General features: G+C 42.1%; 1 protein-coding gene across 2 annotated transcripts in view; it reads right to left on the bottom strand.

Annotated features, from left to right (window-relative positions):
* The window catches only part of gpc6a (glypican 6a), a 1,457,751-nt gene that overhangs the window by 880,242 nt on the left and 551,114 nt on the right, over positions 1–26,395 (bottom strand). For both annotated transcript variants that reach the window (XR_013498862.1, XM_078221645.1), the window contains exon 3: positions 8,434–8,825. Coding sequence is in view for 1 of the 2 variants with exons in the window: in XM_078221645.1 (XP_078077771.1) it covers positions 8,434–8,825 (392 nt within the window). In the remaining variant the exon portion in view is untranslated. The remainder of the gene's footprint in view (positions 1–8,433; positions 8,826–26,395) is intronic.

The raw sequence follows: 26,395 nt of genomic DNA, 5'->3' as shown, positions 1-26,395 counted from the left end.
TCCAAAGTATGCAGCCCTATACTCAGAAAATAAGCCTGAAGTTTACTCTCAATGACACCAGAAAACAAAAGCTTTATGAGTTTATGATATTTTCTGTTTACTATTTTAATGGAGCACTATAAACGTATAGAAGCTCTTCTGGCACAGTGGCTAGTGTCCCTGCCTCTGAGCTAAAAACTTCTGGATCGAGTCCCACACCAAGGAACACACCTGTGTTCAGAACACAGTCAAACAGGTTGAGTGTCAACCTGTGAATCCTTCCAGACTCACCAAGAGGGCAATTGGGGATGGGCAACAGTTGCAACGCCCACATCCTCTGAAAGTATAACTTCTTCTATCTGCTTTGCTGATGTACTAATGACACACAAATTTAAATTGGTCAAATCACTCGTGTTATTACGTGTCAATTTTTAAAAATTAACTTTGCACTAGATGTAAATGTTATGGCTGTATTTACTGATAGCTGTGTATATATCTCAATACCAGGTCTGGCTGGATTTCAATACTCAATGTGGTTGTTTATTTCATTAGTGTAATTCTTCACACATTTTTCAGAATGATCTTTAACAAAACTTAAGGAGCAAAATATTTTCTTGCACGAACCTGTTTAAGGATGTGTGAGACAAAGAGAAGGTTATTCCTTTCCCCTGCTCTTGTTTCTGCACATCTGTTTTTTCTTAAAATGAATGCACAATACAAAATATGACCCACTGACATTTTGTGTACTTCACTGTAAACAAAGTCAGACTTTGTCTTGAGATCAAGGTCGCAGAGGGTGCCAGAGATCTCTTTGCACATGAATGCAAGTGAGCATTTTTTCCATTCAGTTTGATCTTTACCTGTTAGTTAATTTACATCTTCATATATTCATTGTGATCATTTGTTTTATTTGAAGGACAGAAAAAGTGTAGGGGAATTCCTTCAGAATGCTCTGCTTACTCTTCTATATAATTTCTAATGTTCAAATAAATATCTTCTGCCCTGAAGGAGGCAACAGTGTTTCTGTCTCACATTCTCCATCAATAATCTGGCTCCATCATGTCCTCTGGTGCTCCCCATACGATAGTATACACTGCTGCCAGAATGATGATAACCCAGAAAACATTAGTGATGGTTGAGTGTCTTTCGGTCTGTGCCAAGCCCCAATTTCATGGCTATTCATCAAAGCCACTTACTTATGGCATCTTGCCTTTAGAACCTCAGCCACCAAAAGAAAATGGGAAATTTCAAAGATGTTACAACATTAGAAGAAAATGGCAACATTTATTTTAGGAATTGGCCAAGAACAAAGCCTGAAAAGTTTTGTGGTAGCAGCCAAACTGGAAGGAGGAGGTGGCTCTATATCTCACTCTCTCTCTTTAGGGCAGCACAGTGGCAAGCACTGCTATCTCACAGCGCCATGGACCCAGGTTCAATTTCAGTCTTGGGTGACTGTGTGGAGCTTGCACATTCTCCCCGTGTCTGTGTGGGTTTCCTCTGGTGCTCTGGTTTCCTCCCACACTCCAAAGATGTGCAGGTTAGGTTGATTGGCCATGCTAAATTGGCCTTTAGTGTCAGGAGAATTAGCAGGGTAAATACTTGGTTGCGGGCTGGGGCCTGCGTGGGATTGTTATCAGTGCAGGCTCGATGGGCCGGATGGCCTCCTTCTCCTCTGTAGGGATTCTATGATCCTGTTACTCAGGGCTTTCCTGCTACAGTCCATAGGGCTACCAGGAGGTTTCCCATTCTTCTCAAAAAGGCATGGAGGCCACTTATGTAGCTCCTGCTGCATCCAGGTGAGGTACTAACTAACTCATTACATAATTTGGCGCTTTCTTGAACTGTATGGTTCAGCTTGGCAGTTACTTTGGGACAAAAAGCAGTTCTCTTCCCTAAGAAGCATTGGTGAATTTGGACTAAATTCACTCCTGTCCTCTTCAAAGAATGACTTTTGATCACAATTATCTTACTATGGCAACAGCATTAAAATCAATATTACAATGTAGTCATTGGAAGACAGCAAAGAAAGATAATAAGATCATGAATCCAATGGGTTTCATTACTAGGTTAAATGGTTAAGCAATTTGTTCAGTAAAATTTACTGGCCTGAGTTTTTCTGCTTGAGGTAAAGTCTTGGCAGTCCATCTCCTCCAGCTTTGACCTATTTTCCTGGGTTGGGATTCATTAGACCTGCACAAGAGGCTGCCAGCGGGATTGCCACTGTTAGGAGATAGCACATCCCAAAACCTCCCTCCCCCTGGTCACTGGACCAGACAGAAATCTCTGGTGGTACTGCAGTAGTGATGAAATTGTATCCTTCAGCAGACAAGCTCCAGGGACTTTACAGAAGGAAAACAGCTCATAATAAAACTCTTACACTCTGTTGGCATATTTACTCCAACTTCTTTGTCTATCTCCACCAGATGCCAGCCCCAGAAAATAACTGTGTGTTTGGCAAAGAGCAAGGATATCCATGAGCCCACCTCCCACAGTTGTTAGCATGTTGAAATTCAGGCAGGATTATTGAGGAAAATTCCCTCAGTGTCATCGAGTTGAAATCACAAACCATAATCTATTGCATGAAACTGGCCAGCACAATTCTGAATCATTCACCACCGAAGTCTAAGAACTGGATTCATTTTCAGTGAATTGATCATAATAAAAGTTATTTGTGGGGAGCTTAATCAAGAAAGGCAGTGAAATGCACAAATTGAAAGTAAAGGTTTTTATACAGATTCCTTGTTGTAAGCAATATATCATATCAAACTCTTGGGTCCTTGAAGACCATTGGAGAATTTTTTGACTTCTGATTAGAAATAAAGAATGAATTGTGGATGACTGAAATGTTTGAAGAACCCATACACAGCATACTGCTTGTAAATATTCTGGGATGTGAGCCAATTCAGGGAGTAGAGGAAGGACATTTTGCCTTATTACAGCCTGACCTTATTCTACATACATTCACCAACTAGTACTCGTCTTTCTTTCAGCACAGACTGAACTTTTACTTCTTAGCCGCAAGTACCTATTTCACTTGGCTGGGAAATAAATTTCAAAGCTGCTTTTTTCTTACTAAAATTGGCAGGAATCTTCCAGCTAAGCTTGCCTCACATCCTACAGCTACTGGAAAAATCTCTCCATTCACAGTGCACTGAAACTGCTCAGCACTCAACAACTTCATCATTTCACTGAATCATTGAAAATTGACTGCAGCTGAACAATGTTTGGCAAGTATAAAGATACGATAGGCTAAATTAATATAATTCCTGTTCACATTCTTGACCTGGAGGAGCAATTAGTTTGACAATTCCACCCATTTGAGACTGCACTAGTTTTGAAAAAATACAAGAAATGCATTCAATCAGAAAGCTTCCACCTTTAATGTAATGTTCTCTTGTGCCCTGTCAATGCACTTCCATAGTCTGATAACAAAGGGCAATTTTGAAAGACAGGACTTGTCCTAATCCTGGCTGCTGACCTTTTTATTGCTCTGCTGTCTCACAGCCAAATGAATTGATAATAGGGTAGATTCTGAATGCCTCCCTCCTCATTTTAGCCAATCAGCTAAACCTTTGTAAAGGAGGGTCATTGTCCATCCTAGTCTCTCTCCCAAAGAAAATGAGTTTGACTTACACCGGACAGGAGTTTTCACATAATGCGCCTTGTGTTTCGTGGTGGTGGAGGCATCCCGCCATTGGTCTGTGGTGGGATCTTCTGGTCCCGTCATTGTCAAGGGGATTTCCTGTTGAATGCATCGTTCGCCACCAGGAAACCCATTGGCGGGACCAGAAGATCCCCCGGTGTGAACGGCCGGAAAATGCCGGCCTTTGGCTTTGACTGGTCGGATAGGGTCCAGCCCCTCTAGAAGAAAGAGTTTATGTCAGAAGGCAACCTTTGGGTGGCATAGTGGCATGGTGGTTAGCAGTGCTGCCTCACACCACCAGGGGCCCAGGTTCAGTTCCAGCCTTGGGTGTGGAGTTTGCACATTCTCCGTGTCTGCAAGGGTTTTCTCCGGGTGACTCTCACGGTGCAAAGATGTGCAGGTTAAGTGGAATGCCATACTAAATTGTCCCTTAGTGTCCCAAGATGGGCAGCTGCGGTGGATTGTAAATTATCAATGTGCTGCGTTAGGCAGGGGATTGGGCCTAGTAAGGGTGCTCTTTCGGAGCGTCAGTGCAGACTCAATTAGCCAAATGGTCTCTTCTGCATGGAAGGGATTCTGCGAACATTCTATTCCATGAACCTTAAACATAACAAATGGTATTCAAAGGAATTAAGCTTTCAGTGCAACATTGGCTGGGATTTTGCGGCTGTGTTCGCTGCAGGCAAATGGTGACTTGGGCGCAAAATGCCGCGAGAAGCCAAAAGCCAAGTTCTCACAGGCAACATCTCACGGCATGAGCACCCCTACGCCATGTAATTGATATAACCAGATGTTTACCCAGGAAGGCCGGGAATCTCATTTAAATACATTAGTGTCCCATTCACAGGCTTTCCCACTGTATCGTCCCCTCACTTTGGGAGGTCACGTTGACAAGGTTTACTACAGGTCTGGAGCAATGTGAACCAGGTGACGAGACCACGGTGGGGGGCACACGGGTAAGCACAACCCCCAGTGGGGAGAGGGACATGCACGGGCAGTACCTTGGCCGTCCCAGGGGACGGTTTCCTTTGCTGAGCTGCCTGGGAGGGTTGGGGTTTCCCTATGTGCACAAGGGAGAGCCCTATGCATGGGGGACAGTCTCCGTGTGTATGGGTGGTTCTAATTTTATTGGGAGTGTTGAAGAATGGGGCACTCTTTTGTTGGTGGCTTTTTCAGTCCCCACCCCACCCAGCTTGACAACGTGGGGCACACCTCCAGAATTTTTAAATTCTAAGTGCTGGACAATACGGCAAGAAAAGCTGGCCGTGTAGCTACAGTGCCGCACACCACTTGTCTAACCTGATCCGGCACTTAGAAGAAAAAATGGAAATGAAAAAGTCCCACCCATTGGAGCTTAAAGCTATGACTAACTCATATATTAACATCGTTAGAGTACAGATCAGAAACCCCAAGGTTTATTAGACCCCGACTATTTGTTATTTTTGGCATTAGTATGAAGATTCAGGTGTGATTCTATTGGCAAACTAGGGAGATTTTTATCAAAACTAACTTTATTTAACAATACAGTTTAACTATAACAAATGAATCAGCTTAAGATTTAACATTTGAACATAACATAATACAATTCTTAACTACTAATTCATCTCTATTAGTTCCAATTCAAGCAATATTCCTCTCAGACTTAAAACCATTCTTCAAAATCAGTTCGCAAACAACATAGGCTTACGTGCTTTAACTTGTTAACAGCCCTAGAGCTTTTAAATACCGTTGGGGAGAGAGAGGGAGACACCTCATTTAAACAGCTCCGGTCAGCAACTGCTCTTGAATTAAAAAATGAAACTAAAGCAATGTCTTTTCTGCAAGCTGAGCTCCTCCCATTAATCGCATGACTCTGTTAATCAACCGAATCAAAATCTTACTCTGAAGCCCCAAGGGAAACCTAAGTAAGCACAAATGCATTACCTTTGTTGAAATAAATGCATCCCTAGCTCAAATCAATCATTATCCTGCATTCTCAACTTGAGCTGCCTGCTGCCCAGATAAATCGGATATAAAACAGAGCTGGCATTCAAAGATATCCCTTAGAAGAAACATGATAAAAATACATATCTTAAAGACATAGTATTATCACAACATACTCTGTGTATAATTCAACATCCTCAGTCTTTGTGCAAATTTTAATATTGTTGTAAGCAAAATGTAGCAGGTGAGCTTATCCACAGTGTGAGGTTATCACACTGGTAATAGGAATAGAACAAACAGGGTGTTTTTTAAATGTGCGGAACTTTGAAATGTTAATATTCAGAGAGCCTTGGGTGTACACATACAAGGACCACAAAAAGTTAGCAAACATTTAGGAAGGTATATGGCGTGGTAGCCATTATTGCAAGAAGATTGGAGTACAGGAATAAGAATGTCTTGCTTCAATTGTAGAGGCTTTGCTGAGGCCATACCTCCAGCTCTGCGCACAGCTTTGGTCTCCATTTCTAAGGAAGGATATACTTGCAAAGTGTTGCAGTGAAGATTCACAAATTTGGTTGTCCTTTGATGAGAGACATGAGTAAATTGGGCCTGCAGTCTCTGGTGTTTAGAAAAATGAAAGATGATCTCTTTGAAACATACAGGGCGGAATCTTCCCGGAATTGTCTGTCCCAGAGGGTTGTGGATGCTCAGTTGCTGAGTATATTTAATACTGAGAATTTTTAATCTCAAAGGGCTAGATTTAGTGGCCACCTGAGGGTGAGAATGTAGGTTTGTAGAGCTGTAAAATAGAGTGCTATACACTCACCACATGCCTGCCACAGGCTCATCCGCCTTCTTGCACTGTGATCCTACAAGTGGAGAAGGGAGTTATCATGTGAGCTACCTGGCCATAGTCCAATGGAGGGTCTTGAGTTGGCAGTTGATACCCACTTAAAGGCCTGATCCCACCACAATCATATTTAGCGGGTGACAGGAAAGGTCTGTGCCCAACGTGCATGCAACCTGACAGATTCGTCAGCCAGAAGACTGGGCAGTTGAAGGGCACTGGAGACCCGCTTCCTGCCAGCTGGCCCTCGTGAGATCCCAGGCTAACCTGGAATCTGGGGTATCTACGTTTGCTCCTCCTTCCAGGCCTCCTGCAATGTCAGCTGCTCCTGGTGGAGCGGCTGATACTGCAGAGCTGCTTTCCGAGTTCGGACTCCCTACTGGAGAATGGCAGGAGTTTGGCTACATAAGAACTAAAGGCCTGGACATTTCTCTGGAGCACTGGGAGCTACTCTGAGTGTAGAATCCAGCTCATGGGTTACTGGAGTGGATGGGAAGTGGAGCTGAGGTGAAAGGTCAGACATGACCTTATTGAATTTCCATATGGTCTATTCCTGCTATTATTTCTTATAATCTCATGTTCTCAGTCTTTCTTTTACTGAGACTGTAAGCAAGGGTAACATAGTAGATGTAATTTAGATAGATTACCAAAAGGCCTTTGACATGGTGCCAAATAATAAATTACTGAATGAAATCAGAACACAGGAAGCAGGGAATAAGGGTGAAGAGTAACTATTCCAAGTTGCAGAAGATAGGGAATAGGTCCCACAAGGATCAATGCTGGGACCACTTGAGTTCACAATGTATATTAACGATGTAGATATTAGAATCAAAGCACCATTTCTAAATTTGCAGATGATGTCAAATCAAGAGAGGTCAGTCAATAGTAATGGGGCCTGCAACAAATTACCGCTGTATTATTACATTTGTAGAAAGATATATTTGGGAGATGGATTTCAACCCAGAGAACTGTAAGGTATTACATTTTGATAAGAAAATAAGGAGGACACGTTTTGTTTGTGAAATTATATTTCAATGGGGTGGAGGAGTAAAGGAATCTGGGTCTGGAATTTTCCAGCTGTTTTCGCTGGTGGAATCTTCTGGTCCCGACGATGGCTACAATGGGGCACATAGAAAGGGAAACCCCATTGACAGCAATCGGATCTTCTGATCTACCCCTGCTGGGCAATAGTGGGCTGTCTCCACCACTACAGGGGGTGTGGAAAATCCCACCCTGGGAGGCACAAATGCTTAAATTCCCAAAAGTTGTGATGCAGAGTAATAAAGCCAAAAAATACAAATACATCAGACACTAGGATTTATTTCCAGAGAAATTGCACTGAAAAGTAAAAAAACAATTTAAACTTGTATTGTACCTTGGTAAGAGAACATCTGGAGTATTGTCTAAATTTCTGTTCACCAAATTAGAAAGCGGATTCAGCGGTACTGGAAAGGCTCTAAACAGACTTACAAGGAGGACTGAAGCGTGAGGTTATAATTTTCAGGAAAGGTTGAACATGCTACTTTTCTTTTTTCTTGGAAAGTAAAAGCTGAGGGTCCTAATTGCTGTTTAAAAATATGAAAGCTTATGACAGAGCAGTGTTTCCACCCATGGGAAGAACAACACTATCGACCCCAAATGTAAGATCGTCACTAAATAAAATCAGAGCGGTGAGAATGTGGAACTTGCTACCACAGAGATTTGTTATGGCAAACAGTATAGACACATTTAAGAGAAGATTGGATGAGCATGTGAGGATGAAGGGAATAAATGAGTATTGTTAGATGAAGAAGAATCTTGTGGAGCATAAATGCTGGCATTGACTGGGTCAGGCCAAATGTCCTGTTTCTACATATTCTATATATTACGTATATTCTTTGTTCTTCTAAGTAGTTCTCTGTAAATCTATAGCCTTCTACATAACTGACTGGCAGGTATCTACATGCATGCTGTTATTAATGGTGCCAGTCAATTTGGAGCTAATTTTTATGCTTTGTGAATATCATTTGCATTACTCAAACAGGAAAAATTCTTCACTTACCTTTGATACTCTATTGGCAACTTCCCTGCCAACAGTCAAGCCTTGCACAAAGGCCCGAGCCGCAACGAAAGCCCTTGTCACCTGTATCTTCAGCTTCCGAGGCACATCTCCAAACGGTTTGAGTTGGTCGGTGTATTTGCTGATGCATTCGAGGTAGTCCTCTGTGAAATGATACTGAGGGTTTACTAGCTGGAAAATACGTTCCAGTAAACGGGCCCAGAAATCATTGAGCATCTCTTCCAAGTTTACGTTGCCACCTGTGTAGTATCGCTTCAATTCTGTGAAGAGATCCTGGAACACTTCTGAATTCTGCTTGTACAACTGGCCGTAAGTCCGAATAAACATGTAATTCAAAGACTTCTCAGAATTTTCCAACAATGCTCGGAAGAATTCTGTAAGAATAAAAAGCAGATTTGGAGGAATTATGTTAAAGTAATAAATATATTTGTCACTCTCAATCAAATTTCAATGATAGAGCAATTAATCATGCTCATACACATAAGATACTACAGGAAAAGATATTTGGATCTAATACTAAATACAAGAGCAAACCCCATGGGCACCAACTGAAAAATGTTAGTTTCATTCAATATCATATTTAATACATCACCTAAACTACATGCTTGATTTGTGAATGGTAACATTTAAACATTCAAAAACATAGAATAGTACAGTGCAAAAGAGGCCCTTCAGCCCATCGAGTCTGCACCGACATATCCCAAGTGCTCATCCAGGTACTTTTTAAGGAATGTGAGGAAACCCACCTCTACCACCCTCCTAGGCAGCACATTCCAGACCGTCACCGTCTGCTGGGTAAAATAGTTTTTCCTCACATCTCCCCTAAACCTCCTGCCCCTCACCTTGAACCTATGCCCTCTCGTGACTGGTCCTTCAACCAAGAGCTGCTCCTTATCCACTCTGTCCGTGCCCCTCAATCTTGTACACCTCAATCAGGTCTCCCCTTAGTCTTCTCTGCTCCAACAAAAACAACCCAAATCTATCCAACCTCTCTTCATAACCTGAATGTTCCATCCCAGGCAGCATCCTGGTGAATCTCCTCTGCACCCCTTCCGGTGCAATCACATGCTCCCAATAATGTGGTGACCAGAACTGCACACAGTACTCTAGCTGTGGCCTCACTAAGGTTCCATACAACTCCAACATGACCTCCCTGCTTTTGTAATCTATCCCTCAACTGATAAAGGCAAGTGTCCTACATGCCTCTTTCACCACCCTACTGACATGCCTTTCTACCTTCAAAAATCTATGGACAAACACGCCAAGGTCCCTTTGTTCCATAGAACTTCATAAATCAAATCAAATCATAGAAACCCTACAGTAGAGAAAGAGGCCAATCGGCCCATCAATTCTGCACCGACCACAATCCCACCCAGGCCCTACCCCCATATCCCTACATATTTTACCCACTAATCCCTCTGACCTACACATCTCCGGACACTAAGGGGCAATTTAAGCATGGCCAATCAACCTAACCCGCACATCTTTGGACTGTGGGAGGAAACCGGAGCACCCGGAGGAAACCCTTGCAGACACGAGGAGAATGTGCAAACTCCACACAGACAGTGGCCTAAGCTGGGAATCGAACCCAGGTCCCTGGAGCTGTGAAGCAGCAGTGCTAACCACTGTGCTACCATGCCGCCAATTCCTCCAAACTTCCTAGTATCATGCCATTCCTTGTCAAATTACTCCTTTAAAATGTATCACCTTACACTTTTCAGAGTTAAATTTATATCTGCCTCTTAGCTACCCATTCAACCGTCCCGTCTATATCTTCTTGTAGCCCAAGACACTCGACCTCACTGTTAACCACCTGGCCAATCTTTGTATCATCCACAAACTTACTAATCTTACCCCTCAAATAGTCATCTATGTAATTTATATAAATGACGAATAATAGGAGACCCAGCACAGATCCCTGTGGTACACCACTTCAAGTCACTAAAGCAGCCTCTGCCAACACCCTCTGTCTTCTACACCTGTGCCAATTTTGTATCCACTTCTTCAAATTACTCTGCATCTCACGTGCATTTGCCTTATTTATATGTTTCTCATATGGGACCTTGTCAAATGCTTTGCTGAAGAACAAAGAACAATACAGCACAGGAACAGGCCCTTCGGCCCTCCAAGCCTGCGCCGCTCATGTGCCCACTAGATCATTCTTTTGTATCCCTCTATTAAAGAACAACCATAAAGAAATCCATATAAACTACATCACTGCACTACCCTCACCTACACACCTGGTCACCTCCTCAAAAAATTCAATCAAATTTGTGAGGAATGGCCTCCCTCTGATGAACCAAAGCTGAATTGGAATGAATTATTTTTTTAGGAATTTTTTTGTCACCTGTTGTGAAGCAGGATGTGGTTGCAGTCTAAGAATGTAACGATACCCCACCATTTATCATTACAACATCCATTGTGCCTATTAGTTTCCATATAAGTTACTTAAGATATAAAAGTGATGGAGTATGGGCTGGTGATCAATGCATGGCCACAATTTTAAGCTGCCCCATTGGCAGAATTTTAGGCGGGGAGAGTCTGAAATTGAAGGGACGGGAATGTTTCTGGATTCCTGCCTGCCCTGATCACACAGCAATTTTACACTGGAATAGGCAAAATCTCGGATGGGGAGCCCAATCAGATTTGTTGGCAGTTCTGTAAGATTGGACTTCCTGCCGAGTGAGGGCGGAAGACATGCCTGCAGCCACTTAATGCTCATTCGAACGTGAAATTCCTGCGGGGCACTCAGAGTTGGGGCAGGATGTGTTCCCCGTGACAATGGAGACCCATCATCCAAAATATTCCATGGTGTCAGTGAGGGGGTCCATCTGGACTAATTTACTGATGCTATTTTATATATTTGCACAAGGTGATACAACAGCAGAGTGCACCCAAATTCAGACATAATGAAGACAAATGTACCAAGAAGACACGAATAAGAGCACAGAATGTCTATGATAAAATTGCACATTAATACAAATAAAATTGTTAATCTGTTTCTGATCATATGCTCCAAAATATAATGAGTGGCAGGTTGCTGTGACAGATCTTATGATAACTTCTCATCCAACAGTTTGCATGAGTGTTGACATCATTGCAGTCGAATCTTGCTGTGTTGTTATCAGGATCAAACTCTGTTCTTTCCTGCCACAGGGGGGATTCTCCGGCTTCCCCACGATGTGTTTCCTGTGGTGGGAGGTGGTGCACCGTTGGTTGGCAGCAGGATCTTCTAGTCCCGCTACTGACAATGGGATTTCCCATTGACTCCACCGCATGCTGCCAGGAAACCTGGGGCAGGAGTGCACCATTGGCAGCACCAGATGATCCCACCAACACACTCTTGGTTGCATCTCGTCTGGATAGAATCACATCGGCTAAAAGTGACATTGGATGCAGTTCGTTTCTCAGAATGGGCTGTCAAAAACTGAGCAATCAGAGTCACATTTTTCAAAGAGACGTTTAACTATCTGTGCCAAATGCTGATTCGGCTGGTTAAATTGTAATAATTTGGTAGATCCCTGAATCACTGCCCTCAGTTTGCCTCAGATAAAGCTTGGTCCTTCTCACACACCTCCAAACTTCATGTAGAAAGTTCTTCCAGGATATTTAAAATATAGGAAATTTTCATCAGCCATCTGTCATGATCTCACTGAGAGATAACACATTGGATGGAATCCTATTTTTTTTTACCTGCTCCATTGAGAAGGGTTCAGAAATAGCCAGCTCGTCAGTACTGGCAGAAAGTGCTGACACCCGTAAGAAATGACAGGTTAGTTTCAAGGTTACAAGAATTAAAACCGAACAAAAATTTTCAATCTAGTTGGGTAAATAGCTGCCAGTTTAGAGATCAAAAGGTATTCTTTCCATGTTGACAGAGAACATTTGAAACTCCCTTGCATCCAGCTGAGTAATCCTATTTTGGGTGAAAAAGTGTCAACACTTGTGTTTTCTTTAATTTTTCTATTCACCAAATAAGCAAGACTGGCCAAGATTAATTTTAAATATTTAGATAATCGGAATATGTCTGGACTAGTGACAAAGGGAATACACATAACAGTATAATAATTTATATAACTGATACAATATTTGCTGAGAGTGTACTTTTCCTCCAATGCCTCACATTCGACTCAACTGTCATGAGACTAAAAGTTAAAATTTTTTTAAAACTCCATTAAAAATGCTAGAAAATAGCTTAGAGCAATTCCTTGTGGAATCAATTCTTGGGTAAGATATCCAAAGGTAAATTGTCAACTTTAATGCATCTGTGGGTTATGTGTCAAACCAGATTGTCCACCCGTTATACAAGTTATCCGATTTTCATTTAATGGAAATGAAAGACAGTTTGTATAAGAGCTGGATGACCTGCTCTGCCAGATTATTGTCCAGCAGTCAAGACATTGGTTACCTCCCTTAAAAAGGTTTATTAGCCAGCCACCATCAGATCTGACTTCACCCGCAGTAGCAACACCAAGACAGCTACTGCTGAAGTGGCTGGGAGATCACAAGGATGGAGGGCTAAGTACAAAGTTTAAAACTCCCCTCCAGGCGGTCCACTGGGACTGCAGAAGTGGTTTCCTTGCCTATGGCCCCTCTTTCTTTTAAAAAATTTTACTTCATACTTAAAGTTACAAAGCCAATGCTCAGAATGGGCCAGATAAACCCAAATCCATTCCTTGCTTGCTCCAAAAACCAAATTCAAAATTCAATTGAATTCAATTCAAGGTCCCCATAAAAGGGACAAACAAGATCCAAGCTGACAAGGTAAAGCATTGCACCCCACCTTGGACTTGGTCTGACGCTTGATCCTATCCAAAAGGCCAAGGAGTGGTTCTGCAGCTCCAAATCCCCTCTCCCTGTAGCTGCATCAGCTCCAAAGGCTGCGAAGGGTGGCACTGCCACACAGCAGGGCCCTGAAAGCAGGCAGGGGCCAGCCAGGTCTCGGCATTCCAAAGGACACCCGCGAAAGTCATCACAGACAACAGGGCGTGACAGACAGCAGGCAGCCTCCATCTCTGCTGTGGATGTTGGTGATGCACCAAGACAGCAGCAGGGTTAGAAAAGTCAAGACACTCTAGTTGCATAGTGAGAGAATGGGAATTAATCACTTGTACGTAATATTCACCTCTGTAAATAAACTCTCACTAATTTCACCCTTTCTACAGCTCCTTGTTACGATGAGCTTTGTTCCTGTCACTCTGAAGTGAAAAATTGATTCCTGTACAAGATATAGACAGGATGCTCAATCCAGGGTTTCTACTTGTGCTTTGTGCAACCTTTCCAGCACCTTGATGGCATTCCTTCACAGTGACTGAACAGATCAATCATGCCTGTTTCTGAGGGAATGAGGATGTCAGTCACAATTAATGGGCTGGCATCACCCATTCCAGACATTCTCCCTGTGTGCCCTCTGCAACTTTGAGGTGCAGCTGCCTCCCCCATCCAATTAGCTTCTGCCTCTGGTGACACTGAACCTCAGAGGTCAGCTTACAAAGGATGCCATTGGATCTGCAGAGATAAAACTTTTTCCACTGCTTCAACACAATATAATCCTAGTCATTGAAAGAAAGTGAGCTGCCATCAGCCAGACAGGAGTCAGACATTCATAGAGGCTCTGTGAGGATCAATGCACAGTCCTCACTGCAAGTCATCATCATGCACTTGCAGTGCGGGGACTATGGACAACTGTTGCAGCTCCATAGACATTACCACAGGGAGTGTGTGCTTCCATCACTCAGATGGGAGAGCTATGCCAAGAAGAAGCTGCACTGTAGACCTGCCTGCAAATACACCTCCCCCCTCCCCAATAGACATGGAGTTCCACAGGTGCTGCACCAGCTTGAGTGCACTCATCTCCAACGGGTTTCCCTGGAAGTTTTGCTCGCTGGATACACACCTCCTGAAACCAGTCATACATCGTGCCATTCTGACATCATGCCGCTGTGGAAGTTTAGTTTGACGTGGGCAATGATTCCAGCACGAGTATGATAATGATATGCTAATATATTATCATGACATTCCTGGCATTAAACAGCAGGAAGGGCAGCCAGCCACTGCTGGGGGAGGGGTGATCGTGTCCTGTACTTACGTCACCGGGAAACACATCTAGGATGATCTCACGATATTTTCATTCCCGGGGGCGGGGGGGGGGAAGGAATCCCGGCTCATATATCCATTGTAAACAATTCCCAGCAAGGTGTAATCCTCATGTATTTATGATAACTTCAAGAGTAACAGGCAGGTATCTGAAATGGCAGAACCAATTTGTAATTGGAGTCCTTGCTTATATATAAATTGCATTAATTAAGGATGTATTACAACAGTGACTATGTTGAGATTTTCTGGTCCCACCAATGGCAGACACTGCTGCAGGCAGAATGGTAACATTTTCCCGTCCCATCGTGCCAATGCTTGCCGCTGGCAGGGCTAAAATATCCTGCCCTAAATTTCAAAAGTAGGTCTTTGACTTTGGAACATGGTGGGCCCTCCCACGGTTAGAAATTCTGCTATATAAATGCAAGTTGGCTGTTTAGTTTGCTCCAAAATGAAAGCATTTGCACTGAAGTAATGAAGATTGACATGGTTTGGGTTCACCGTCGCACTGGGTAAAACATCTCTAGTGCCAGACCTGCATTGGAAAGTGCTCAAGAGTTTCTTGGATCCCTGTGTATTTTTAAACTTACACAATGTTGTTTTAAACATTTAGAAAGTGCAGATGCTTCTGGATGCATTTCCAAATATTTCAAATGGAACTGTCATTGAATCATAGAATCCTAACAGTGCAGAAGGAGACCATTTGGCCCATTAAACCTTTACCGACAACAATCCTAGCCAGGCCCTATCCCCAAAACCCCATGTATTTACCTGCTGTTCTCCTAAGGGGCTAAAGACAGTAAGGGGCAATTTAACATGGCCAATCAACCTAACCTGCACATCTTTGGACGGTGGGAGGAAACTGGAGCACCTGGAGGAAACCCATCCAGACATGGGGAGAATGTGCAAACTGCACACAGACAGTCACCCAAGGCTGGACTCGAACCCGGGTTCCTGGCGCTGTGAGGCAGCAGTGCTAACCACTGTGCCACCCCTCCCATTGGCTGGGGGAGTTGTGTGTGTCAGTAAGCTCGTCTGCAATAAGTTGTCGCCGAAGCAAGAGAATTCTTATTAGTAGCAATTGTTGGCAAAATCTTGGTAATATCACCTTGTTTTATTGAAAATGACACATTAATTATTCTCATCTTTTATTAACTCATCTTCTGGCTTCTGTCCTGTGACAGGATTACTTCTGGGTGATTAATGGTGTGAACTGCAAGGACATTCCAAATCAATAAAGCTAAACATTACCCAGTGCTTTCAGACTTTAATGTTATTGAAACAAAAGAGGAGGAAAATTTCTACCCACCTCAAGCAAGTCCTTTGGAGGAGCTTTTTCTTATTTAAGTGGCCTTTAATACTTCCTATCCCTGGCATAGAGTCACATCCCTGCTCTATCTGCCTATTGCTGTGAGATTGAATTTGGGTGGTCAATATGGTTGGGGATTTAGACCACAATCAGTAAGGATAGGCAACGACACCTACTCCACAATTATTCTCAACACTGGTGCCGTGCAAGGCTGTGTCCTCAGCACCTTACTATACTCTTTATACACCTACGACTGCATGGCCAATTCCGCTCCAACTCCATTTTCAAGTTTGCCAATGACTGTAGTGGGTCGGACCTCAAACAATGATGAGACACAGTACAGGAAAGAGATGGAAAATCTGGTGAAATGGTTTGACGACAAAATTCTCTCCCTCAAGGTTAGTAAAATGAAGGAAATCGTTATCGACTTCAGGAAGCATAATGGAGAACATGCTCCTGTCTACGTCACTGGTAGTGAAGTGGAAATGATCGAGAACTTCAAGTTTCTAGGTGTCCAGATCACCAAGAACCTGTCCTGGTGCCTCCACTCTGATGCTATAGTTACCAAAGCCTACCAGTTCTTCTACTTTCTTCAATCACAGAATCCCTAAAGTGCAGAAAGAGGCCATTCGGCCCATCGAGTCTGCACCAACCACAATCCCACCCAGGCCCTACCCCCACATCCCTACATATTTTACCCACTAATCCATCTAACCTACGCATCTCAGGACACTAAGGGGCAATTTTAGCATGGCCAATCAACCTAACCCGCACATCTTTGGATTGTGGGAGGAAACCGGAGCACCCGGAGGAAACCCATGCAGACACGAGGAGAATGTGCAAACTCCACACAGACAGTGACCCGAGCCGGGATCAAACCCAGGTCCCTGGAGCTGTGAAGCAGCAGTGCTAACCACTGTGCTACCGTGCCGCTCTTAGAAGGCTAAGGAAATTTGTCTGCTATGGCTCTCACCAATTTTTACAGATGCAGCATAGAAAGCATTCTTTCTGATTGTATCACAGCTTGGTCTGGCTCCTGCTCTGACCAAGATCACAAGAAACTACAAAAGGTTGTGAACGTAACCCAGTCCATCACATAAACCAGCCTCCCATCAATTGACTTTGTCTACAGTTCCTGCTGTCTCGGAAAAGTATCCAGCATAATCAAGGATGCCAAGCACCTGGACATGCTCTCTTTCACCTTCTTCCGTTGGGAAAAGGGTACAAAAGTTTGAGATCACGTAACAACCAACTCAAGAATATCTTCTTTCCTGCTGCCATCAGACTTTTGAATGGACTTACCATACATTAAGCTGAACTTTCTCTACACCCGAGCTCTGACTGTAACATTTTACACCCGAGCTCTGACTGTAACATTTTGCGCTCTCGCCTTTCCTTCTCCCCTATGTACTCTATAAATGGTACGTTCTGTCTGTTTACGCGCAAGAAACAATACTTTTCATTGTATCACAATACATGCGACAATAATACATCAAATCAAAAATTTAACCAGTGTCCCATCATGAATTGTCCAGTGGTGTTTTTTTCAAGAATGTAGAACTGTACCAAGTGTTCATGCAAGGAAAGATACGTTCCTCTTATGCCTCATATTGATTCAGTGGGTCACGCAAGGCAAGACTTTTCTCTTCCCAACAACTTAAGCAAAAATAGTAAATGTACACATTCAGGCTGAATCCATAATTGCAGGGTGGGTGGCATCAACAGGGAATGTTATTAGGTTTTCAGAGACTGTAGCCCAGCAATTTCCCAACATGGACTTTCTCACCTCTCTGTGAACTCCATTCCATGCTGGAGATGCTGGATCATAGCATTTGTACTTTCTACACATGTCTATGTTATTGCGAAGTTAAAATATACAAAGAATTATAGCCCAGACCCTAAGTTCTTAGATGTCTAAGTAATCACTGAAAGCTAAACAATTTTACTTATGCCTCATACCTTTTGGATTAGCTGAGTCTATCCTATTTCTGGTACATGCTCCACAATTTCCTTTGTTTCCTTGGTGACTATACTGAATAGACATAGTTTATCAAAATATCTGAATAGTCTAATTGTTTCCATAATTTTTTTGGTGTTCTGATCTGTGTACGCACATGGGAAATGCACCAAAGTAAATTATATTGCACAGTGCAAGATCAGATAATGCTTATTAGAACAATGCTGAAACATAATGTATTCAATCCTTCTCTCAAATAGCAATTCATTTTTCTATGGGAGCCACATTAATGAAAGTAATCAGAAAACTATCATCACAACATCCTTTTTGTATAAGTGTTAGATCAGTGACACTCAGGGCAAAATTTTACTCCCAGCAATGAGGGTTTCGCCTGCTCCTCTGTTGGGGAATTTCCACTGTGGCCACCATCAGGCCTTCCTTGAGATTAAGGACACGGAGTGGAAATCACTGGTCAATCCGAGGCTGGCAGCTGTCCGTGGCAGGGAGGCGCCAGTGGGAGAGACTCAAGGCCAAAGTTAAGTGAGTTTGGGATGGGAGCCAGAGGTGGGCAAAAGGAGGTGACTTTCAGTGCTTTGCAGATTACCCAATTTAACGTCAGAAAATCACAAGAGAACAAAGCAAATTGTAGGGTATATAACAAAAATAGGTTAAAAAAAATACAGAAAAGTAAATATGCCTGTCTTTCAAGAATGATTTAGCCACTCAAAGAATTTGGATTTTGGGATATATTAATTATTATAATTCAGGTCAGAAACTCCAAAGTGTGTTATGAAGTCTGCCTGGATCATAAGGTTTGCAATTTGAATTTGGCTAGGGTAAGCATGACATGTTTCACTTCAGGTATGATTCAAATGACCCACTAGGGAGCTTTTATCAAACAAAGTTTGTTTAAGAATACAGTTAACTTGTATGAAAAGAAAATTGGCAATAACTTTTACCAATTACAAACAAAAAAACAACCATGATATTGTGTAACCCTTAATAAATATATGAAATATTCCAATCAAACTTCCCAAATCAAAAACCTTGCCACAGGTTTAGCACAGAAAATACAAATGCTCACGTGATGCTGGAACTTAGTTCTTTGGTTGGATGCTGCAGTTCTTTTGACACACACACACCAGCTTGAAGTCAGCACAACTTCCCAAAATACCAGGGAGAGAGAGAGAGGTGCTCTAGGTACTAACTAGTAAACCACCAACAGCAGAATTTTCACTCCAGGAAGGCAAGAAGCTTTGCTTCCAGGTAGCCAGCAGAATTTCCAATACCAGAGAGAGAGAGAGAGAAACACGGCTTTTCAGTCTGATGTTCAGTCCTTTCTAAATTAAAACTGCAGCCAGCAACCAAAACTGAAAATGAAATCCTGAATTCAATAGGAAAACAAAACTATCCAAAATACATGGCCTACCAACCAGTCTTCCTCCCAACAATGCAGGGTCATAAAATAAATCCCAGAGAGTATCTGAGGCCCAGATTAAACTAAATAAAACTCCATTTAAACCACTGAAGCAGCAATAAAAGGACTTCGAGCAGACAGCTTGGCAACTAGGGGATTTTCACAGTAACTTCATTGCAGTGTTAATGTAAGCCTATTTGTGACGCTAATAAATAAACTTTAAAACTTTAAACAATGAAACCAAAAGGCTTGCTTACAACTGCAGAAAACATGATCTTAAAAAAACATTTCCTAAAGGTACAATATAGTCACATTTTTTAAATATATTCCAACTTTTGTAATAAGAGATATGTGTAGAAAACAAAATGGGCAGCATCATACCTTGGATGTCATTGTGCACTTCATTATGCCTGGCTCAAGCCTGTGCTGGCAAGGGCCCAAGTTGTTCACACACCAGGTTGATTGCCTGTGGTGCTGACTCATGGAGCCAAAGGGAGAAAGTGGAGAAGAATTTACTCTTCAAAGCACCCACAACCCACGTGTTACAGTTCTGTCTCCAGTTCAAGTACACCAATAGATGTCACAGCTCACATTTTATGTCTTATGTTGGACTAGAATTTGCCAGAAATATTGTCAGGCTGCAGTTGGGAGGAGATGTTGGGTTGGTAGGGTGATGGTGGGGGTTGTACGGAGGGGGCATTGGTGTAGGTGAGTAAAAAGGCAACAATGCAGGAACATAATCATATTATCCTTCAAATCATCCAAATTTGTACATTTTGGTAAAAAGCTAAATGCTGTTTTGTTACAAAATTGATACTTATATTAACAGAATTTTCATTCAATATGACATGTATTTGAATCATCAATAATATAATTCAACCATGAAGCATCCTAACCTTGTGGATCTTTTGATCATCCAAAACAAAATCTACCTGAAGGAAAATCATTGTGAAAACACGATTATAATTGAGCTGAAAAGAAGCACAATCATTTGAGAAATATTTGCATGTTTTAAATTTTGGAACTAATTGCTTTTAGTTTTGAATTTTAAGAAGGAACTAAAAACTATAACTTCTGTTGTTGCATTTAGCTGGGCAGAATGTTTAATGGGTTTTATGCACCTTCTTATTTGCCCTTTCACAGCAATTGCAAATTGTAGCTTTTCTTACTTAATGTTTATGGCCTTCTCCAAAGAGGATTTTATATATATATAATATAGAAATTAAATTATTTTTCTCAGTATAATTGTAAATAAAGTATTTATTAGATTTGTAACTTTAATATTAAATTTCATATATGTATACTTAAAATGAACAAAGTAAACAATAGTCATGGCAAAACTAACATCCGCAATCCATAATTAAAGTTTAAAATGTATTTATTAGTGTCACAAGTAGGCTTACATTAACACTGCATTGAAGTTACTGTGAAAATCCCCTGGTCGCCACACTCCGGCGCCTGTTCAGGTACACTGAGGGAGAATTTAGCATAGCTAATGCACCCTCACTAGCACATCTTTCGGATTGAGAGAGGAAACAAGAGCACCTGGAGTAAACCCACGCAGACACGGGGAGAACATGCAGACTCCACACAGACAGTGACCCAAGCCGGGAATTGAACTCAGATCCCTGGCGCCATGAGGCAGCAGTGCTAACCACTGTGCTACCATGCTTATGACATACAGTGAAATCAACATTGTTTTCAGTTCTTCAATAAATCATAATCCAAATAAATACAGAAACTGAAAGTCATGAAGACTTCAAATATTTGAAATCATTCATTAAAGAGGAACTACATTTAACTCATATATACTACTAAAACAATAATCTATACACTTAGTTCTGTTTTGCAGTCTTCCCTCATTATGTTTTGTGCTTTAAACCTATTAATTTGTGAACAGACATTTTCTATAGGATCTCCACAATGCCTGGGATCATCCAAATTGAACAAATTAGAGACGGCCAGGTCAGAAATGCAGGTTGTGTGTTTGTGACCCGAATCAGCTTGCACCCTTAAAATCCAAAAATCGGAAACCCCAAGAATGAGGTAGGGAATCCTGAAACCGGGTCTTGCCTGTCATTTTTAAAGTGCTCCCAAGTCACTCCAACTCAGTGAAAATCCTGCCAAATGTGCCATCTGCAACTCTAATATTTTATGGAACTGGAACACATAACCCCTTGACTTTGCACATGCCATAGAGAAGATTAAGTGAAATTTGAAGAAGATGCAATTTTGCTTCAAATAATAATGATAATTCGGAATACTCACAGATAACGTATGAGCTTGTCAAGAAATGACACAAGTATACAAATTGGACAAGTCTAAAGTAAATCTGCCATCATTTCGTTCCTCTGATACATGTCCAAGAGAGCAGTTAACTTGTATCATGGCAACTGGTTTCAGCTTGGGCAGTGGTGCTCTTATCAGTGCCACACTACAGGTCTTTTAAAACATTTCACACACTGCCACAAACATACACTTTACCTCAACATTTCAAAGATAGTTTGAGGTCTGTAATTGGTACAAATCAGGGATGTCTCTGCTTCCTGCTCTCGGCAAAGTTTTCATTAACTGTCTGCCCTGACATTTCAGTGCTAACATTCAGGGCGGTTATTCTGAGTAACAATAAGGAGAGAAGACAACTACTGTAATCTGAGAAGCTGCAGAATGTGGTACGTAAAAAGACCTGCAAAAAGGATATTATATTTTGAACTCATAAATGTATAAAATGTGAGGTGGGGTGGAGCGGGGGGGGAAGAGGTACAGGGAAGATTATTGTTAAACAAGGGAAGAAATTGACTTAGATCAACAGGATATCCTCACCCTAATGTCATCACAAGAATAGGTGAATGTCTGAACTGAAACTCAAGTCTTTAAAATGAATTTACTCGTTGCAGTTTGGATGAATTTGGTTCTGATCCAAGCTTGGAACCAGACTGTAAACATTGTGTAATGTGAGCACAGGACACTCCTATCAATTTGCCTTGTGTTTAAACAATTCTTTTCATTTGACTAGATTATTATGATTAAAGAGAATCAGTTTTGTTGCTTCAAGGTAGGAAAGAATAGCATGTTATTAAATTGTTTTAGCACAAATGTTTATGCATAGCATCCTCAGTGTTAAACATACAAATACAGAAGCTCTTGATAAGGTTTGCTGTGCACAACAGAGTATGTAGGGTTTCTCACCCTAGTTGCTGCCTGAAGCCAAAAAGCTGCAGTGTCGATCTCAAGAGGCCGGAAAACTCAATGATGACAATAAAAACTTCCAATGGTAATGAATAAATTATTTTGTGTGAATGGTTTTTTTAAATCTGAGTATTCTGTACATGTTACAAAACATCAATTAAAATCAAAAGCTATTGTTCATCTGACATTTGTCTAAATTACTACTGAAATGCAAATGTGTGAATACTTGAAGAAGATGGGCTGCGAGGTGCAGGGATGACCAAAGGAACTCTCCTTGAGAAACTGTTTAACCTTCATTCTGCCTCCGAATGGTACAACATTAGAAACACACCATGCAGAAGAAATTGTATATGTGAACAACCACCTTAATACACCAAAGCACAGTGTCTTGGTGTTCCAGTCCACTGCACAGAACCTTTTATGAATCTGCAGCAATAAAATGTTATCAAAAATATATGCGTGCAGAAGCATAAAAATATTAGCAGTAAAAAGAAACAATTGCAATGTTAGTGAATTGGGCATACTGGGTCATATAAAAGGTTACTCTAGCAGTTAGAGCATATGGTGTTCGGATGATATATTAGCACGGATAAAAGATTGACTAACTAACAGGAAACAGAGCTGGGATAAATAGGTAATTTTCAAGTTGGCAAACTTGTGGATCAGTTTTGGGACCTCAATAGTTTACGTTCTTGGAAGAAGGGACCATCTTAAATTTAAGTTTATTTTAGCTGGAAGAATTGAGAAACAGACTATTATTTAAAGGGAGAGAGACTGCAGAATGCTGCAGTACAAAGGGATCTGACTGTCCTTATACAAGTAGAGAAGCGGATATGGGGTAATTAGGGAGGCAACTGGAATGTTAGCTTTTACTGCAAGAGGTACAGAATACAATATTAAAGACGTCTTGTTACAACTTTGCATGTTCTTCCCATGCTTGTGTGGGCTTCGTTCAGGTGCTCCAATTTCCTTCAATATTCCAAAGATGTGCTGGTGAGGTGGATTAACCGTGGTAAATGTGAGGGGTTACAGGGAGGGCCGAGCTGGGATGCTCGTTGAGTCAGTGCAGACTCGATGGGCTGAATGGCTTCCTTCTGCACTGTAGAGCTTCTATGGTTTTAACTGTTCAGGGCATTGGTGAGATCACATCTGGAATACTGTATACAGTTTGGTCTCCTTACTTAAGGAAGGTGTCATGCCCAGTACAGGCATGAGGATATTGCAAATTTTAAAGCTATATTTTAATAAAAGTGGACATCAAAGCTGTTTAAGGTGGCTGTAGCATATTACCTGACTTGGCAGTACTCAGCTCCAGACTGTCCTGAGTATCAAGCAAATATTTAATTAAAAGAAGGACAATCACAACCACTTATGAAATTCACACATCACTTTGTTAATGATGGTGCGTTACCAGAAAGGACCATGACAATAGAGATATCAAAATGCAATAGATGCTGGAAAAATATGAAATGGATCTCACTGACCTTTCATTATATTATGGTGGCTTCCCCACCCAAACACAAATAACTTGGCTATCTGAAACTTTCAGGGTGTGAACGGCCACAACACAGGGTGTTTACCACACCAACTTATTTGAAAACTGACTTTGGACTTGAAACAGGTCACAGGATTCTCCCCACAACCTGTTCCAACTTCAAGAGTTGACCTTCTAGCAATTCAACTCCAAGAAGGCTCACAGCTTACTGAGAATGTGCTGCTCTTACAAGACTTCCACTCCAGCTAAAACATAACTTATCCAATGAACTACAGGCTTGTCACAAATCAGGTTGAAATAATTCCAGATTGTGGTTGTCTTTTTTTTCAACTGCATCTGATCTTTGTATGATTTTTTAAAAATTCATTTGTGGGACATGGGCATTGCTGTCTGGCCAGCATTTATTGCCCATCCCTAGTTGCCCTCGTGAAGGTGGTGGTGAGCTGCCTTCTTGAATTGTTGCAGTCCACATTCTGTAGGTTGACCCACAATGCCGTTAGGGAGGGAATTCCAGGATTTTGACCCAGCGACTGTGAAGGAACGGCGATTTTTTTTCAATTCAGGATGGTGAGTGGCTTGAAGGGGAACTCCATTTATCTGCTGCCCTTGTTCTTCTAGATGGAAGTAGTCATGGGTTTGGAAGGTGCCATCTAAGGATCTTTGGTGAACTGCTGCAGTGCATCTTGCAGATAGTACACACTGCTGCTATTGAGCGTCAGTTGTGGTGGGATTTGATGTTCGTAGATGTGTTGCCAATCAAGTGGGTTGCTTTGTCCAGGATGGGACAAGCTTCTGTTGGAGCTGCACCCATCCGGGCAAGTGGGGAGTATTCCATCACACTCCTGACTTGTAGATGGTGGGTAGGCTTTGGGGAGTCAGTAGGTGAGTTACTCACTGCAGTATTCCTAGCCTCTGACCTGCTCTTGTAGCCACTGTGTTCAAGTGCTGAGTCCAGTCGAGTTTCTGGTCAATGGTAACCCCAAGGATATTGACAGTGAGGGATTCAGTGATGGTTCAGCGGTGGTTAGAGTGTCTCTTATTGATGATGGTCATTGCCTGGCATTTGTGTGGCGTGAATGTTACTTGCCACTTGTTAGCCCAAGCCTGGATATTGTCCATATCTTGTTGCATTTGAGAATGGACTGCTTCAGTATCTGAGGAGTTGCGAATGGTGCTGAACATTGTGCAATCATCGGCGAACATCCCCACTTCTGACCCTATGACAGAGGGAAGGTCATTGATGAAGCAGCTGAAGATGGTTGGGCCTAGGACACTACCCTGAGGGACGCCTGCAGAGATGTCCTGGAGCTGAGATGACTGACCCTCCACAATCGTAACAATCTTCTCATGCACCAGGTATGACTCCAACCAGTGGAGAGTTTTCCCCCGATACTCATTGATTCCAGTTTCGCTAGAGCTCCTTGATGCCATATCCAGTCGAATGCAGCCTTGATGTCAAGGGCTGTCATGGGATGTCACGTTTTAAACCTCTGGGGCAAGTGGGTGCAATGAATAAGCCTCTTTATTTTAATATTCACAAAAGCTTACTGCTGGGAATCATTTAAAATTGGGAGAAAATACTCTGAGGAGAAGAAAACACATTAACCTCACTACAAATACATAAAGGGCAAAAGAGTAACTAGGGAGAGAGTAGGGCCTCTTAAGGATCAACAAGATCATCTATGTACAAGGGATGGGTGAGATCCTAAATGAATATTTCTCATCAGTATTGGCTGTTGAGAAAAGCATGGACGTTAGGGAACTTGGGGGAATAAATAGTGAGGAGTGTACATATTAGAGAGAGAGGTGCTGGAAGTCTTAAAGTGCATCAAGGTAGATAAATCCTCGGGACCTGATGAAGTGTATCCCAGGACATTGTGGGAGGCGAGGGAGGAAATTGCGGGTTCCCATAGCAGAGATATTCGAATCATCGATAGTCACGGATGAGGTGCCTGAAGATTGGAGATTGGCAAATGTTGTGCCTTTGTTTAAAAAGGGCAGCAGGGAAAAGCCTGGGAACTACAGGCCAGTGAGCCTCACATCTGTGGTGGGTAAGTTGTTGGAAGGTATTTTGAGAGACAGGATCTACAGGCACTTAGAGACGCAAGTACTGATTAGGGACAGTCAGCATGGCTTTGGAGTGGAAAATCATGCCTCACAAATTTGATTGAGTTTTTTGAAGGGGTAACCAAGGAGGTAGATGAGGGCAGTGCAGTTGATGTTGTCTACATGGACTTTAGCAAGGCCTTTGACAAGGTACCGCGTAGAAGGCTGAGGAGTGATCTCATAGAGGTCTATAAAATAATGAGGGGCACAGATCAGTTAGATAGTCAATATCTTTTCCCAAAGGTAGGGGAGTCTAAAACTAGAGGTGAGAGGGGAGAAATACAAAAGTGTCCAGAGGGGCAATTTTTTCACACAGAGGATGGTGAGTGTCTGGAACAACCTGCCAGATGTAGTAGTAGAGGAGGGTACAATTTTGTC

The sequence above is a fragment of the Mustelus asterias genome, chromosome 10 (assembly GCF_964213995.1).
Source record: "Mustelus asterias chromosome 10, sMusAst1.hap1.1, whole genome shotgun sequence".
NCBI classification, from domain to species: domain Eukaryota; kingdom Metazoa; phylum Chordata; class Chondrichthyes; order Carcharhiniformes; family Triakidae; genus Mustelus; species Mustelus asterias.
The sequence above is the reverse complement of the archived record's forward strand: the minus strand, read 5'-3'. Positions and strand labels throughout refer to the sequence as shown.